At 37.6% G+C, this 16,139-nt stretch overlaps 1 protein-coding gene across 2 annotated transcripts; it reads left to right on the forward strand.

The window, feature by feature from the left end:
* Nucleotides 1-67: 67 nt before the first annotated feature.
* lyn (LYN proto-oncogene, Src family tyrosine kinase) lies at nt 68-16,037 on the forward strand. 2 transcript variants are annotated; one of them, XM_074689117.1, is made up of 13 exons: nt 68-222; nt 4,896-5,020; nt 5,303-5,345; nt 6,510-6,612; nt 6,974-7,072; nt 7,185-7,288; nt 7,419-7,568; nt 7,657-7,809; nt 11,605-11,787; nt 11,987-12,063; nt 13,723-13,876; nt 14,280-14,411; nt 14,876-16,037. In XM_074689117.1, the coding sequence occupies exons 2-13, from the start codon at nt 4,901-4,903 to the stop codon at nt 15,076-15,078; spliced, it is 1,521 nt and encodes a 506-aa protein (XP_074545218.1). In that variant the 5' UTR covers nt 68-222; nt 4,896-4,900; the 3' UTR covers nt 15,079-16,037. The 2 variants fall into 2 exon arrangements, with proteins under 2 accessions (XP_074545218.1, XP_074545219.1); XM_074689118.1 differs by having other exon boundaries at nt 4,896-4,960.
* Nucleotides 16,038-16,139: the final 102 nt, after the last annotated feature.

Raw genomic sequence — 16,139 nt, forward strand, 5'->3', positions numbered from 1 at the left:
GAAGTTTCAGTAAGAAAGAAAAATCCCCAGCCGGTTTCTCTAAGTTCCTCATTCTGTGTGGCAGAGTCAAACAGTCCATTGTCGACCAGCTGACCCACTTGACAAGAGGAATACCAGCAGACCGTCGCCCCATCTGCCAATCTGATGAAAACAAAAGAAGAAATCTGAGGAGTAAAGCCCTGGATGAACTGTTTCCTTCACCGAGGACACACACCTAGAGAGGTAAGCACGCTTCACAAGAGGTGTGAAATTAACAAGTTGCAGGTATGCATCAGGTTGTTGTGAGCTGTCCGATCCTGATGAACGTACCTTCAAACATGCACAAACTTAAGGATTACTGTTTACTTTAGGCATGGGGAAAAAATACCTGCTGATTTAATATTCTAATACAAGGCATTTAGTAACTTTTGTTGTTTTAACGATTAAAAATAACTATCTCAGAAGGAAAATAGCACTCTAACTTGTGATAAGTCAAGTAATTTGCAGAATTTGAGATTATTTTCAGATGTCATTGCAAAATGAAAATGTCTCTTTGTTTTTTAAAAGTTTGATGTTGATTTTATGAACTTTCCCCTCATCCTCCATAATGTTTCATTCAGTCTGTCACTCTGTTCAGTGGTAAAAGAGGAAGTCTATGTTGGTCAGAGCACATCCAATGTGTGTGTGTGTGCTTGTGAGTGTGTGTATGTGCCTGGCCCTAATCTGTTCAGAGCCTTGGTTTCCGGCTGTTTGCTGACTGTCAGTTAAAAATAAAGCAGAGGCAATGAACCATTCAGGACGCAGCCAGAAACAAACTGCCAAACTGTTGGTTTGTTTTCCAACACCGTGAAACTGCACAAAACACCGGGGCTGCTGAACACATCCAAAACAGATCTCTTTCTTTATTTTCTAGTGTTTGAACTTTTGTCTTTAACCTGGGGCCTTAAAAAAGCAGACTGAGGTCAGCCACAATCTTTCAAATCTACCATTTTTTAGTTGATAGCAGTCTTACTGTAAAGATTAAGTTGAAAACCAAGGATTGATGTTTGCCATTTGAACAAGTAGGTCAAGACTGAATGGAATATTTACATCGTCATCCATGTCAGTCATCCTGTGACATAGGGGAGACCGGGCATGGTTGTAACACTTCTTGCTTCGGCACCTCAAACCGACTACATTTTTGAGTCGGAGTTCTCAGACTTAAATGCAAAGTATCAATATGTAGTACACATTTGTCAACTACAAATGGCACCACTTCAAACCTCTGCAAGAATATCACCAGACCACCTGAATAAATTAAATGATGATGATAATGTCTACAGACTCTATCAGGAGCCATGTTTTCCCATAAAATGCACATCACGTGAGTCAGTGAGAAACATTTCACCCTCTGCTGGAGAAACATTTTTTTTTTCAATCCAGTTCATTAACAAATACTGAAATTAAGGATTTAAATTTGAAAAGAGAAAATCAATTTTTTGACGAAGAATCCCAATTCTGATATTGCCAAACAAAAAATCCCAAAATATTGTATAACGATTTTTCCTTCCACCCCCACCATACACACCCCACTACTGCTGTAGGTTGTAACACACGCTGGGGTAAGTTGTAACAATTAGACAAAAAAAAAGCAAAAACAGAGATCATGCCCCTCAAAAAGAGGTTTTTTGAAATTGAACAATCCAGAGCAATGTCTCTCTCTGTGATTGACCATAACTCACTTCCTGTTTGACTCAAGAGTTCATCCATGACAGTATATATGCCCAAACACTACAATGTAGCTGTGTAAAGAACACATAGGTCTAACAAAAGAAATGTGTTTGTGTGTGTGTGTGTGTGTGTGTGTGTGTGTGTGTGTGTGTGTGTGTGTGTGTGTGTGTGTGTGTGTGTGTGTGTGTGTGTGTGTGTGTGTGTGTGTGTGTGTGTAATCAAAGTCACACAATGGTAATGATGACAAATGGTTGTTTGAACCCTGGAGTGGTGCCTTTTTTTTTTCCTTTTTGGAGGTGAAACATTTCCTCCTCCGCCTCAGAGAAAACCTTGCTGCTGATCCAGCAACCTACACTAGGACATCACTGGGTCCTGTAACCTACACTTGATCCAGTAACCCACTCTGGGATTTCACCAGACCCTCAGCTTCTGCAGTGTTTTGTAGTAACATGGCAGATTCCTTGTGCCTTTGTGACAGATCTGACTTCTTTGAGACTTTATCAGATGCTTCTTAAAAGCATCTGCAGACACACCTCTGTCAGTCTTTCTTTTCCACTGCCTAGTTGTTATGTAACAATATTGAAATCAAGAAAATGTTCTTAGTTGTATATAAGGGGATGGTTGTAGCACTTTTTAAAGATGTGTTACAACCCACCCCACCCCTGTCAGGTAATGGTTAGCTAGCTATATTGAAGCAATGGATTGAAACTAGCATGGGAAAAGTGCATTCTGCAGTCTATCTAGAATAGTATAAGTAGTACTAAACAAAACATAGTCTTAATCAGAAAGTTTAATTTCCTTCCTCAAAATCAGTTTTCCTCTATAGAACCTGTATGCACCTGTTTCTAGCACTGACAATCACCTTGTGAGATCAGGGTGGAAGTGGGTACTGAAATGATCATGTGACTCCTGTCTTATCCTAGATTGGTTGAATTGGTGGTGTTACAACCATACCCAGTCTCCCCTATCTCTAAACTTCCCCTGAATGGGTCTCCCAGATCCCTGTTTTTCCAAACAATGACACCATCTTTCTCTATGACCCTGTTCTCACCATTGTTGTGCATTTTTTCCAAGCTCTTACTCATTGCTGGAATAACCCTGAGTGCATTTATATGATAGAAGCAGGGACACAGTTGAAATGGAGGGATCAAAGATACATACAGACCAGGAAAAATGGTGAATAACATTAATTAATTTATTTACAGCACAGTGTAATTATCTGAATATAGAAATAGTAACGTTTTTTTTTCTTGCTGAAAATAAACTTTTTTTCTAACAGTTTAAATCTTGCACCAACATGTTTTTACTCCAGCACAGAATGAAAACACTCTATGGCATGTGAACTTTAATCCATTTACTGAAAATACAAAGTTTGTATAGGAGATCATATCATATCAAATCATACCACATCATTTCGTTTCGTATTGTAAATTCATATATCATATGATATCATACATTTGTTTTATATCCTATCATATCTATATCTTTTTGAATCTTTTGGTGCTGTATCACACTCTATAAGATGGTTACATATCTTTTTGTTTCATATCATTTTCTCATGTGTCGTATTGTATTGTAGAGTGTCACATCTTTTGTAACAAACTGTTTTGTATCGTATCATGTTCTTTTATTTTGCATTGTATCTTCTTGTATTGTGTCACTTTGGTGAGGCATCACTCAGTGATTGTAGCTCATAGACTGTATGGTGTTCTTGTGCTCCTTTAATTACACTTCCTCAGGCTGAACACATTTGCTTCTACGGTGGCTGAGCAATGCAAACCAATATTACAATGTTTGAAACGCTTTTACAATCTTCAAACAAATTAACATTTTACAAGAAATTTAAACTTTAAAAATAGTTGGCACACTACTTTGACAGAAGACAAAACAAATTTACAAAATGCAAAACACTTTTCCAAGCATTGATACAAATTTATAAATGGCAGAACACTTTTACAAGTACTGAAACAAATTTATAAAGTTAGAATTTTGATGGAAAGAAAAATTCTGCTGGGGGTCAGCCAGTTTGTGTATACGGAAGAGAAACTAAATAGTGGCGTGATATCTACGGAGTTTATAGGAGTCTATAAAAAGTTTAAATGAGTTCACTTCACAATATGAAAGAAACAGAAGGACCAAGTGCCCTGGGGACATTGAAATGGCTAGAAAATGCTCAAAATTTTGCACAACAATCCGTCATATCTAATCCTTCTGACCCCTCAAGTAACTACTTCCGGGTCATGCTCTGCATGAAGTGCATTCCCTATCTGCCAAAATTCTGACTTTTTGAATTTACTTGTTTCAGTGTTTTGCATCTTGTAGATTTGTTTTGTCCTTTTTAAAAGTGTTTTGCAAACGGTATTCAGACATTTTTTTAATTTTAAAAGCACTTTGTAGAACATTTTTTCAAAGTTTGTAAAAGAGTTTCAAACTTTGCTATTTTGGTTTGCACCTCTCAGCCACCGTACTGTGCTTGTCACAGTAACATATAAAATGTAAAGCCACAGAGAAGCGATCACTTGAGGTTGGGGGGATTTTCTGGCCATTTGTTTGCGTCTCTTCTTGTCTTTGTGAACCTGCATACCAGTTTATGTGGGTTTCCTGGGGGTTAACAGAGAACAGGACACCAACCACAGACAGTTGTTAGAGCACAAAAATCAGACGATGAGAGAGGGACGGGACTGTAGCGGTAAACTATGATCTGATATGTGTTGCTTTGACTTCACTTACACCTCAGGTCTTATACTTGTACACTTTAACCAGACTTAAAATACTGAAACATTTTACAGTGTTTGTGAGGGATATCTGTTAATGTTTGACAGGTATGATCAATCTGTCACCATAAGTGCAGTGAAATACAGAGAAACAGAGCAAACTGCACGATCAGGGGAAACTGAGTCTCTGTTATGTCACATTGCTGAAAGTTTCATCCATATTTAAAGAAACTCATACACAGCAATGTTTGGGCTAGACCTGATGTTTGTTTCTGAGTAAATATGATCACTTCCTGTTTGACTATTTTAAATCAATTTGCCGACATTAAAAGAAAATAGATGTCCGTGGTTAGCATCTGTGTTATTTTAACATATATAAATGTCACAGGTGTTTGGAACAAAATATTTCAGATCTTGTTAGTTTCAGCAGCTGAACATGGAAACCGTGCAACAGTCCAGTTCACTCTTCCTTTTTCTCACTTCCCCACACAGGCAGGATGGGCTGCGTGGAGTCCACGCTGAGCGGCGGCCTGGATAGGAAAGACAGCCAGGAGACTGTACGTACTGAGCAAACCCACTATGTCAGAGACCCCACCTCCATTACAAAACACAACATAGTAAGTAGTCAGACAGAAGGGCTGAGCACTTTAAAATTAATCAATGGATAAATTAATTAATTATAAAGATAAATGCTATAATACCCTGAACTCTGCTCTCTGAGCTTACTTAAGCAAAACATGGTGGTGCTCACAGGTGATTGAATAAAATCATAGTTGGCTGCACTGAACGAGCAGTCAGATGAAAAAACAATTAATAAAAAGTATATTTTAGAAATATCTAGATGCTGTTATATTCTCATTGTTTATTATCCTATTTACTCTCTGTCTCTGTTTTTACAGAATAACTCCTTGTTACCTGGTCAGGTGTTCCAGAAAATTGAAGGTATGCCACACACTCTGATTTTCTACTCTTTAATATCTCTATTTACTTCCTTTTGAAATGTTTGAAGCCTTTCAGTAAGCATGGGATTGCGCTCCAGCTAATAAAAACACTGGTGAGGAATTTTGTTGAACGTTGGCTCACTTGTATTAAAATATTTAAGTTATTTTATAGAAGTGTTGGGAAACACCTTTAAAAGTAACATAATACCACAGTTTGGATTGCAGAAAAGAGCAGTGAGGATTATGTGAGTGGATTATGTTAGTGAGGAAGTTCAATTTAGAGAACACACAAATAGTTGTTACATTATGATTATCAAATATTCAAGAAATTATAAAACTGTAGACATTATTATTTGTGTTTGAAGGTGAAAAATTGAACTTTACCAGAATGTATTCAGAAGTTGTTTGTTAACTTCAGAAGATGAAAATCACAGAAGGATATTTGATTTCAAGCATTGATTCACTCTGAAGATTTTGAAACAAAGGTGTATTTTGTTATTGGTGTACATTTTAGAACTCTCAGCAGGAAGTAGAGATTTTTTTCAGTTTCAAAAATTTATTAAAAAGAGACAAATTAGATGATGTGAGCTTAAGATTTAATTTGATATTGTATTGTTTTTTGTTCCCTGCTTGTCAATCCTGTTATCTGAACTTTTCTTGAAGGCATTAAAAGTGTGGTTGATAGTGATTAAACTCTTCAAGTTTCTGTGTTTAAAATAGGAGCACAGTCAAAAAATGAATGTTATTCTTCCAGCTGCTCTGTTCTAATATTGTTGCACTGTTTCATGAAAGTTTTTTTTTTTCTTAAGAATTGTTAAATTGCACTTCCCCTAAAAAAACAGTATTTAAAACTGTTTCAGTTTCGATAATACTTTCCGTGAAACACATGTGAGTTTGGTCATCATGTGACTAATTATCACACAGTAAAAAGCCTTGTATCTTCACTAACTGATCGAGTGACGTACAGTATTTTCTGGTAGATCTCACAGGTTGATCCTGTTTGCAGTCACCATGTCTGTGTCTATCACATCTGTAACCCTCCTGATGTTCTTCAGTGATTGCTTGGCTGACGCTCTAGTCCATCTGCAGAGATTAAAAACAAACGGTGTATTTTTCTTTTGAATAGTATTAACCAAGTCAATACCTTGCTTTTTTTCCTTTTCAGAGCAAAAGATTGGTAAAATAATGGTCGGCCTTTATCCGTATGAAGCTGTGCATCCGGACGACTTGGGATTCAAGAAGGGCGAGATGATGAAAATCTTGGAGGAGTGAGTGTCTGATGCTGATGCTGATGGTGGACTGATTGCATCATATAAGATCAATGCTCACACAAGGTCCAAAACTCAGCTCTGTTTAATCTGCATAGCACGAGGAGTTCAGTCTCTTCAGCCCTGACAGTCCGTCCATCATTACTTACTGTTGCATCACCAGAAAGTCTTCAGAGGACACACTTCAAATTCTAGTGACGAAGCAAAAAGCTTCAAATGAAACTGATTCCTTTGAGGCTGGAGATAATGCATTATATAACACACATAAAAAACATGGCACTCTAATCCACTGGATGTTGTACCAAATGGAGAAATTTGGTAGTAACTGGTTTTAGAGCTTATAGTGTGACATTTCTTGCAGACACGGGGAGTGGTGGAAAGCAAAATCACTGACAACCAACAAAGTAGGATTTATCCCATCGAACTACGTTGGCCAAGCTAACACCATGGAGACAGAGGCGTAAGTTATTCTAAGCCGTGTTTTTCACAAATGGCATGTGTCCAATATGTATTTGACTGTCTCTGAGGAGTACAACCATTTGTTTACTGAGTGCTTGCCTTGATATTCGTAGATGGTTCTTCAAGGACATCACCAGAAAGGATGCTGAGAGGCAGCTGTTAGCGCCAGCAAACAAACCCGGCTCTTTTCTCATCAGAGAGAGTGAAACATCAAAAGGTTTGGCAATCACAAGACCATGCAGAGACAAAGATAAAGTCATATACATACTTTAACTATTCAATCTGTGGAGTTTAGACTGATGGTTTTTAATCACTGACCACTCCCTTCCTCCTGATTCTTCCCAAAGGAAGCTATTCCTTGTCCATCAGAGACGTGGACGTCCAGGGGACGGACTCAGTCAAACATTATAAGATCAGGATGCTGGATAATGGTGGATTCTACATCTCTCCTAAAATCTCCTTTCGTGACATTAGCTCGATGATCAAACACTATCGCAGTGAGTGCAGAGTACTACAGTAGGTGTTCAGATTAAACAGTAAAATGCTTTAGTTGTTTGTGTCCATGCTTATTCCTGTGTCTTCCAGATAAATCAGACGGCCTGTGTCGTAAACTGGATCGTCCGTGTGCGAAGCCTCAAGTTCAGAAGCCGTGGGACAAAGACGCCTGGGAAGTTTCCAAAGAGTCCATTACGATGGTGAAGAAATTGGGAGCAGGGCAGTTTGGAGAAGTCTGGATGGGTAAGTATGGAGAAAAACGAATGGCTTCCATTTGATCAATAACTGTCTATTTACAAATATCAGAGAGGGAACAGATTTACAGTATAGCACATACACACATATTCAGTTCCTACTTTCATTCCTGTCAGCTGTGGTGAAGAGAAGATTCACACAGGTTTTTGATAATGAACATCAACCACGTACACATGGAACGTTTCCTTAATCCTCTTCATATATTTAAAAATGCATTTCTGATATACAATACATGTATGCACACCCTTCTTCTACAAATACAGTTAACTGTATTGATTGCAGAATTCTGCAATCAATTCTAACTTCGGTTGCAAGTTTAATTTCGAACAGCTGCAGGGCACTCGTCAGTCACACAACCTGTGCCTCTGACTGGAAAATCAAATGATCCCAATAACTTATAAACTGCAGAGTTAGAAAAAATTTACTCAAGTGAATTCTTGTTGAACAGCAACTTTTAGCACTTCTGCATAGGCTTCATTTTTGCCAACCAGATGTTGCCCCCTGGTTTCAACTTATTTAAGGACAAAAATGAGGTCTGAATTGCTTCTAGCAAGTAAATGAAAACTGCCAATGGAACAAGAGAAATTTGCTTGAAAAATTTGCTTAAAACTACAATCTCTTGTTCTATTGGCAGATTGTCTTTAGAAGCAATTTAGAAGCTTGTTAGAAGCAATTCAGACCTCATTTTTGTCTTTTAATAATTTGAAATGAGACATTTTTCTGGATTGGTCAGGTGAATGTGGCTCATATTAGGTCAAAAACAGATATTTGTTATTTAAAATAAGACAAAAAATAGGTAATATTTCATTTTTTTCCAGTGTAAAACACTTTGAATATGAGAGGCTGTTAAATCTTTATATCTATCGATACATATTTAGTTTTTATCCATTTAAATTATCCTGTGACACTGGTCTGGCAAATTGACATTGTTGGTTGAGTGACAGTGAGTTTTTTTAGTTAAGTTTGTCAGGTCAGATGATTGGCTTTTTATTTCTCTCATTCTGTGTAAATAAACTGCAGAGCTGCAGAAGTGGACGGTGCAGGGAAGTTCCATTTCCTCCAAATTAAAACAAAATGACTTCCTCCTTTTGTTACCTTTACGGTAATTCACATGCTTATCAGAAAGGGACGTTGTCTATGGGAGTGAGTTCAAGTCACACAGAACAGACTGGCCAGGGGAAATCAAATTCAGGGTGTAAATCAGGGTTGTTGGCTTTATCATCTATGTAGGAAATGTTTAAGTCTGAAGAAATTTGCATCAGAAGTGAGGGTGTGGTGACAAATGTCCACACACATGAGAGGGTCTGAACACAGGGTGAGAAACTGACTTCAGGGGTCTGATTATTTGTTACAGGGATAAAAGACTTGGAAACATTTGTTCTTTATACAACCCATCAAAACATATATTTACTAGACTCTTAAACAAATCACACCTCTATGGGTGCTAATTTTTGAAATAAGAGGCGAAGAGCAGCAGAAAAGTGGAAATGTGTTCAGTGGTTTGTGTTTCTTAAAATGGTAGTCATGATAGAGAAGTCTCGCTCAAATACTGAGAAGTACCAGACTTTGTAACAGTTTGTGTCAGTGATGAAATCCACAGCTTGTCCATTGTTCTATGACCCCTATTGTCTGTCAGATCCTATTTCCCTCTCATGTTGTGACACCAATGACATGCAAAAGAAGAGCATCAATGACATTTTTTCTGGCAAATCAAGTGACTAAAATAGCTTTTATTTAAAGTTTTGGTTTACAGTCCGTCAAGAACAATTAAAGTGTAAACAAAGGTTAAACAAGTTACTCAAATCACTGTATTTGAGTAGTATCAGTTTTACCATCGGTATCTTCACTTTCGTTGAACTAGCATAAAAGGAAGTGTTGTTCTCCACCCCAAGCCACAGTGGATCTCTTCCTGAGTGAAATGAAGAAGTTAAAAGTAAAAACCCTTTCACCAATGATTTGTCCACCAGCTGATTGGCTGATGTCTACCACCTGACAGTCATGTAAACATGATAAAACATGCAAGATGAGCTCACACACTCCAACAGGTATAAGGAAGTACTTTTTTAAAGTAACAGAAAAAACACAAGTCCATCCTTCACAGGTCAGTAATTTAATGACAAAACATTGACTTGGCTCCCAGCCGTGGTCAGATAGAAGGAAAGCAATGAACTTTCTCATCAGTGTGAGCCATTCAGCAAGCTAGACAGTGTACAATGAACTATTTGTCAACAAAAAATAAATTAAGTAAATGTAGCAAGAATATTCCACTACCTCAACCTGGATAGTTATCAGTAGAATCTACTCCCACACAAACACTTTTTTGTGGGTTTTTCTTCATTAATGAGCTTAGGAGGATGTGACTTTGGGTAATTTGGGATTCATATGTCACTCTGAAACCCCTCTTACTTCTTAGCACTTAGTTTGGAGTAAGTACTTTGTTACAGTGGCTAACAGCCCATGGTTGGCATCCATGTTGTGGCATTTCCATTCATGTGGTCGCTTTTGCATTTTGGTAGTGGTGTTTGCATTTGTGTTATGGCATTTGCAAATCATAAAGCATCTACCAGCCATTGTACTTTGTACCTTAAACAGTGTTCAAACTGAGCACTTTTTACTTTATCTTGAGTAGGTCCACAGAACTGTGGTGTGACTTCTACTTAAAGCAGGAGTATTAGACTTTTTCTAGGCTTTATTCTGTCCCTTCTTAAGCTTTACAACTTAACGTGATTTACATCTTTTATTTTCGTAAATCAGTCTCTTTCTAATAGAGCCCGACCGATATGGGATTTTTTGGGGCCGATGCCGATACTGATACCAGGGGCAAAAAAAGCCGATATCCAATATATCAGCTGATATATATAATAAATTCATTGATATACACAGGATATATACTGTATATTAACACAAATTATTATTGTACCCACATTATTCAAGACAGAGAACAAACACTGTTAAAATGAAACAAGGAACTTAAATTATAAAACTGTCAACATAGGAACTGTAGTTTAAACCAATAATAAATAAAAACAAGCTGTAAACACAATAATAAATAAAGAAGTCAAACTGGAAACACCTTAAACAAGTAAGTCAAACTTTAAACACAGTACGTAGAAAAAAGGGTCAAACTGTAAACACACAATGAGCAACTTACACAACGTTAAAATGATATATTAAAGTCTTACATTAGATAATGATGGACATGTGAATTAATTGGTCAGGCTCTATTTTCCAAGACACTTTGTTTTAGCAGCTGTCTCATTAAGACTTCCTGCTCCACAATCCCCCTCTCACTCTGGTTGGCGAAGCCTGTCATGGACAGAGCTATGGGCAGACCTTGGTGTTTGAGGCCCCTTCGACATGTTGTGAACAAGTTTGGAGATCCATATGATGATCTTATCGTTCAAACAATGTTTTGTGAAGATCTCACGCTCTTTTATTTGTTTTTCTTTTTTAAGATGTCAGAGGGATTCAGAGATTTCTAGAACATATGAATAAGTTGGGGTATGAAAATCTGCGCGTTTTGCATGACCTTCCAATGAAACTATATCTATGTTTGAAAGCACATTACCCCTCCTAAATGTTATTGACAGAGAGATTTGGTATCTCAAAACAAAGTTGACTGCCTCTTTTTTCAGTTTTTATTGCTTTCACACAAATAAGTCAATAAAAATGATCATTTCACTTGTTTATTATTTCTTCTGCATTAGCTCAGAGAATGTCTGACCCAAAAGCAGATGATGTCGTTTGTCTTATTCTCTCTTTCTTCTCTTTCCACTTGACCAGCTTTCTACAAAAACACCACCAAAGTAGCGGTGAAGACACTGAAGCCGGGCACCATGACAGTGGAAGCTTTCATGGAGGAAGCCAACGTCATGAAGACGCTGCAGCACGACAGGCTGGTGCGGCTCTACGCTGTCGTTACTAAAACACCTCCCATCTACATCATCACTGAGTTCATGGCTAATGGTGTGTAGCTGTTATCTCTAGCACATGTGGCTGTCTGAATTATCTAGTGTTCTGTTCAAGCAGTAGCCTATTCCTATTCAGATTAAGCATCCAGTCTGAAAGCATAGTAAGGTGGAGAGGACTTCACAGAGGAGCAGGTGGACTGACAGTTGATCAAATAAACTGTCCTCAGTCTTTCTTTTGCTCTGTCCATCTTCAGGAAGCCTTTTGGACTTCTTAAAGAGTGACGAAGGATCCAGACTACAGCTACCAAAGCTCATTGATTTCTCAGCACAGGTTTGTTTCCAGTGATGACAACATGGAGCTTGTTTTCATTCACTTCTGACCAACACCCTGTTCTAAATCACAGCTGTAACATCAGTTTCCACTGCTGAAGTAAAAAGAGGAACTAAGACAAAAACAGATCTAAGCTGACAACACAGTGTTGAAACCCAACTCCTAAATATGGAGCAGTTTCTTTTTTAGTTCTATTAATCTGCTTTCTTTGAAAGAGAAATGTCACTTTTTCATTTTTCGGGTGTTCAGCTGGTGTGAATTGTCCACAGCTAAGCAGTTTGAATAAGATCTTTTAAAAATCACTGAACTCTTTGAGCAATGACAGGATCTTTGTGAGGAAACAAATGTAGCTGTTTTGTGTAAAAAAAAAAATCTGTTTTGTTGTTTTAAGAATCAAATCACACAAAAAAAAAAAAAAAAAAAAAAAAAAATTGTGATACATTTCTTATAGGACTGAAGAGAAGATTAAGAAAAATCAAGTAATGCTGCGACTGAATGGGCACTAAAACTAATTTAGAGTAAATTTAGATAAAATCTATTTTTAAAACAAGCTAAATAAGGTTGCTAGGAGAACTATTTTTTAATTCAGAATAGTGAATATTGAGCAAAGATCTCAGGTGTGGGAAGTAGAATCAGAGCCTCTGCCATCTTTGGCCACTGACTCCACTGTTATTGATCCAGGGATTACATAACTCCTTTTTTTAACACAGTGATAGAATAGGCATAATGGTGTGAGTCCAGTTCTTTTATGCTGTAAAGTATTATTGCCAATGGGCAGAGGTGTCAAGTAACTACGTAAAAATACTTTTTACCTTAGTTAAGTAAAAATTTGGGGTATCTTTACTTAACTTGAGTAATTACTTTTTAGCCAACTTTTTACTCCTTACATTTGATGTAAAATATCTGTACTTTCTACTCTGCACATTTTAAAAATAGCCTTGCTAATTCTGTTTCATTCCAGCTTGTCATCGTTCAAAAAGACGCACACCAAAAAAAACCTATTCTAAAATCGCTGAAAGTGTGTCATCTGGAAAGAGTGAATTTGATTGTGGATTGATGAGACGTATAAACGTAATACCATTCCAACAACCTATTGGTTTTTAGGCGAACCATCACATTTGCACATGACACAAATCATGCCACGCTTCAGCAACGACATAACAGATGTATGTTGCATAGTTTGAACATTTCTGTAGCAGAGACTGAGGAGAACTATAGGAACTCTGGGCCCCTGTGCCACAGCCTAAGCTTTTGACCTTAATGACAAAAAAAAACTTCTTCAACCAGTGTGGTGTTGTCACAGGGACTATGCACCTTGAATCAAGGAAAATTTAAAAAAAGAAAATTAGAGAAAGATTTCAGCAGGTAGATAGAGCAGTAACACATAGTAGCTTGTAGTTTGTCTGCTCACTGAAAACGTGTACTCAGTGCACATTTGGGGTGTAGGTTTGGGTTACTGTTCATGAAGGCTGCCAAATAATTACACGTCAGCTTTCTACCATAAATCATGCGTAAATTGTTTTGAGTTTGTGTCCATGCCTTCGCGCTCTAATAGCAGCGGGTTTGGTCAAATTAATAATGTAAGTGACTCCACTGGTTTATCTTTCTATTTTACTTCTTGTTTGATTAAGTATGAGGCATTCTCCTGTGTTGTTGCAGATAGCAGAGGGCATGGCCTACATTGAGGAGAAAAAATACATCCACAGAGACCTGAGAGCAGCTAATGTCCTGGTTTCAGAGAGTCTGCTCTGTAAAATCGCTGATTTTGGTCTGGCAAGAGTCATCGAGGATGATGAATACTCCGCCAGAGAGGGTAAAGAGTGTCTGTGTTTTTCATGTTTAGTCAAATTCTGTTGTACATTACTGTGATGGGTGATATCCCATCACAGCTGCTGTACAGTGCTATACTGATCAGCTATTGGGCATGTTTTGGCATTTTGATGCGTGACCTTTTTTTTTAAAATGTGGTCTGATCAGATGAAACCAGACAGATCACTGATCTGGAACCAGGAGACACTGAAACTGCAGCGGGAGGAAAATTAAAAACAAATGTACAGAAATAAACCTTCCTATCAATGTGACGTAGACAGTATCAGTGAGTGGTCAAGAGGGCTACTCCTAGAAGTGAAGAAACACAACGTTCTGACTCTAACTTTACTAAAAATAAGTTTTCCAGTAATGCTGACATGATGTGTAACTGTGTGTTTCCCCCACAGGAGCCAAGTTCCCCATAAAGTGGACCGCTCCTGAAGCCATAAACTACGGCTCCTTCACCATCAAGTCTGACATGTGGTCCTTTGGAGTCCTGCTGTATGAGATCATAACCTACGGCAAAATCCCCTACCCAGGTAAATAAGACGATTGATACCAGACAAACATATTTTAACCTAAGAATTGTCTGATGCAAATGTCTGATGCAGCCATGACTCAGTGGATGATCATTTTTTATAATTATTCAACTTAACTGAGACTTTGTAAGCGGATGACAGAGCTGTAATGTTGTGAAGAATTGGTTTAATGTATGCTGCCCCCTGCTGGTGGCTTTTATTCTCACATCTTCATAGAAACAGCTAAGTTGATTTTTTAACAACCACTATTGCGGTATTTGAAATATATATCCCAAATGTTACCCCACAGTGGTGCTACAGGTGTTTTATTCCTCAATCAAAATTAAATCTGAGACATCTACTGTTTGTATGTTCTGCTCCAGGTCAGCATGAGCCCAGCTGTCTGTGTGTATCAACAGTGCATGTGTTGCCTGTGATTTTATTCCTATGTTAACCTCTTGCATGTCGACCTGTGTTGCCCTCAGGTATGACCAAAGGAGAGGTGATGTCCTCTTTGCAGAGAGGTTACAGGATGCCTCAGCCCAACGGCTGCCCCGCAGAGCTCTATGAGATCATGCAGACCTGCTGGAAGCACAAACCTGAGGACAGACCCACGTTTGACTACATGAAGAGTGTCCTGGGGGACTTCTACACGGCGACAGAGGGACAATACCAGCATCAGCCTTAGTGAGAGGCACTCTCAGTGAGGGAGACAATGACTCTAGGGAACCTGAAGTTTTATTTTCACTTGTAATTATTGTATAAATGACAAATTCTAAGGACTGTAGATAAACTTTTTCTATTACTGTTAAAACACAGCGTTCAGGGACCAGGGCTACTTTTGTTAAAAAAAATCTGCATTGTTACTTTTCCCTCTGATACATCACTAATTTTTACCAGTTACCAAGCTTATATTAAGTTATAGTAAGATGCCCAACAAGATTTGAGGTTTTTTTTTTTTTTTTTTTTTTTTTTTTAGCCACTTTCTTCTTTTTGGGACAAATGCACAACTTGTAATGTTTCAATAAACGTTAACCTATAGAGTGACTGTACAAACAGTTCACACTGTTGGATGGTGAGATAGAATTAAAGTGTACTGATGACTGACAGTTTGTAGTAAAATATTGTTGAAAAAAACAGTGTCAGCACACTTCATAATGATTCTGCATTGTCTTAATGTTGTAATATTTAAGTCCTTACTTAACCTGGTGGTTAACATTTCAAGTCAAAGTCTTCAACCCACTATGTTCAAATGAAGCACTATTTTGTGATGTTTTTTGTTAAGTAAAGAGCTCATAAGGAGTCCAGGTTAAACCTTCATTTAAGTTTGTTCATGACTATTTCCATTTAATGCCATTTCTTCGGTGGCTTAAAATCACTTATGCTTAAAGTACAGTTGTCTTTTCACTTAATATTCAATTGACTGCAGGAGGTCAATCACCTATAAGTTCACTTCATGTTGAAGTGTTGTAGCTTTTACTTGTTCCAGATATTTTGTAGGCCTGTCCCAGGAGATACAAGTGGAATCAGTATCCTTGATTTTTCGAATATGTAGCCTAATGTGTAAAGTAAATCATCTGTATTTTGATCTTATCCTCATATTTTCATCTGCCTGTTAATTTCTAAGCTTCAGTTAACATGCTATAACATGACAAATGTGTTTTCTTGTCATTTGTTGGTCATTTCAATTTTGCACCTTTTACTATTTAAAATGAGATTGCGAACAATAAACAAAGAGTAAAGGTTTAT

Source organism: Halichoeres trimaculatus, unplaced genomic scaffold (genome assembly GCF_033239565.1).
Source record: "Halichoeres trimaculatus isolate MK-OKI-2021-1 unplaced genomic scaffold, fHalTri1.1 fHalTri1_scaffold_15, whole genome shotgun sequence".
In the NCBI taxonomy this organism is placed as follows: domain Eukaryota; kingdom Metazoa; phylum Chordata; class Actinopteri; order Labriformes; family Labridae; genus Halichoeres; species Halichoeres trimaculatus.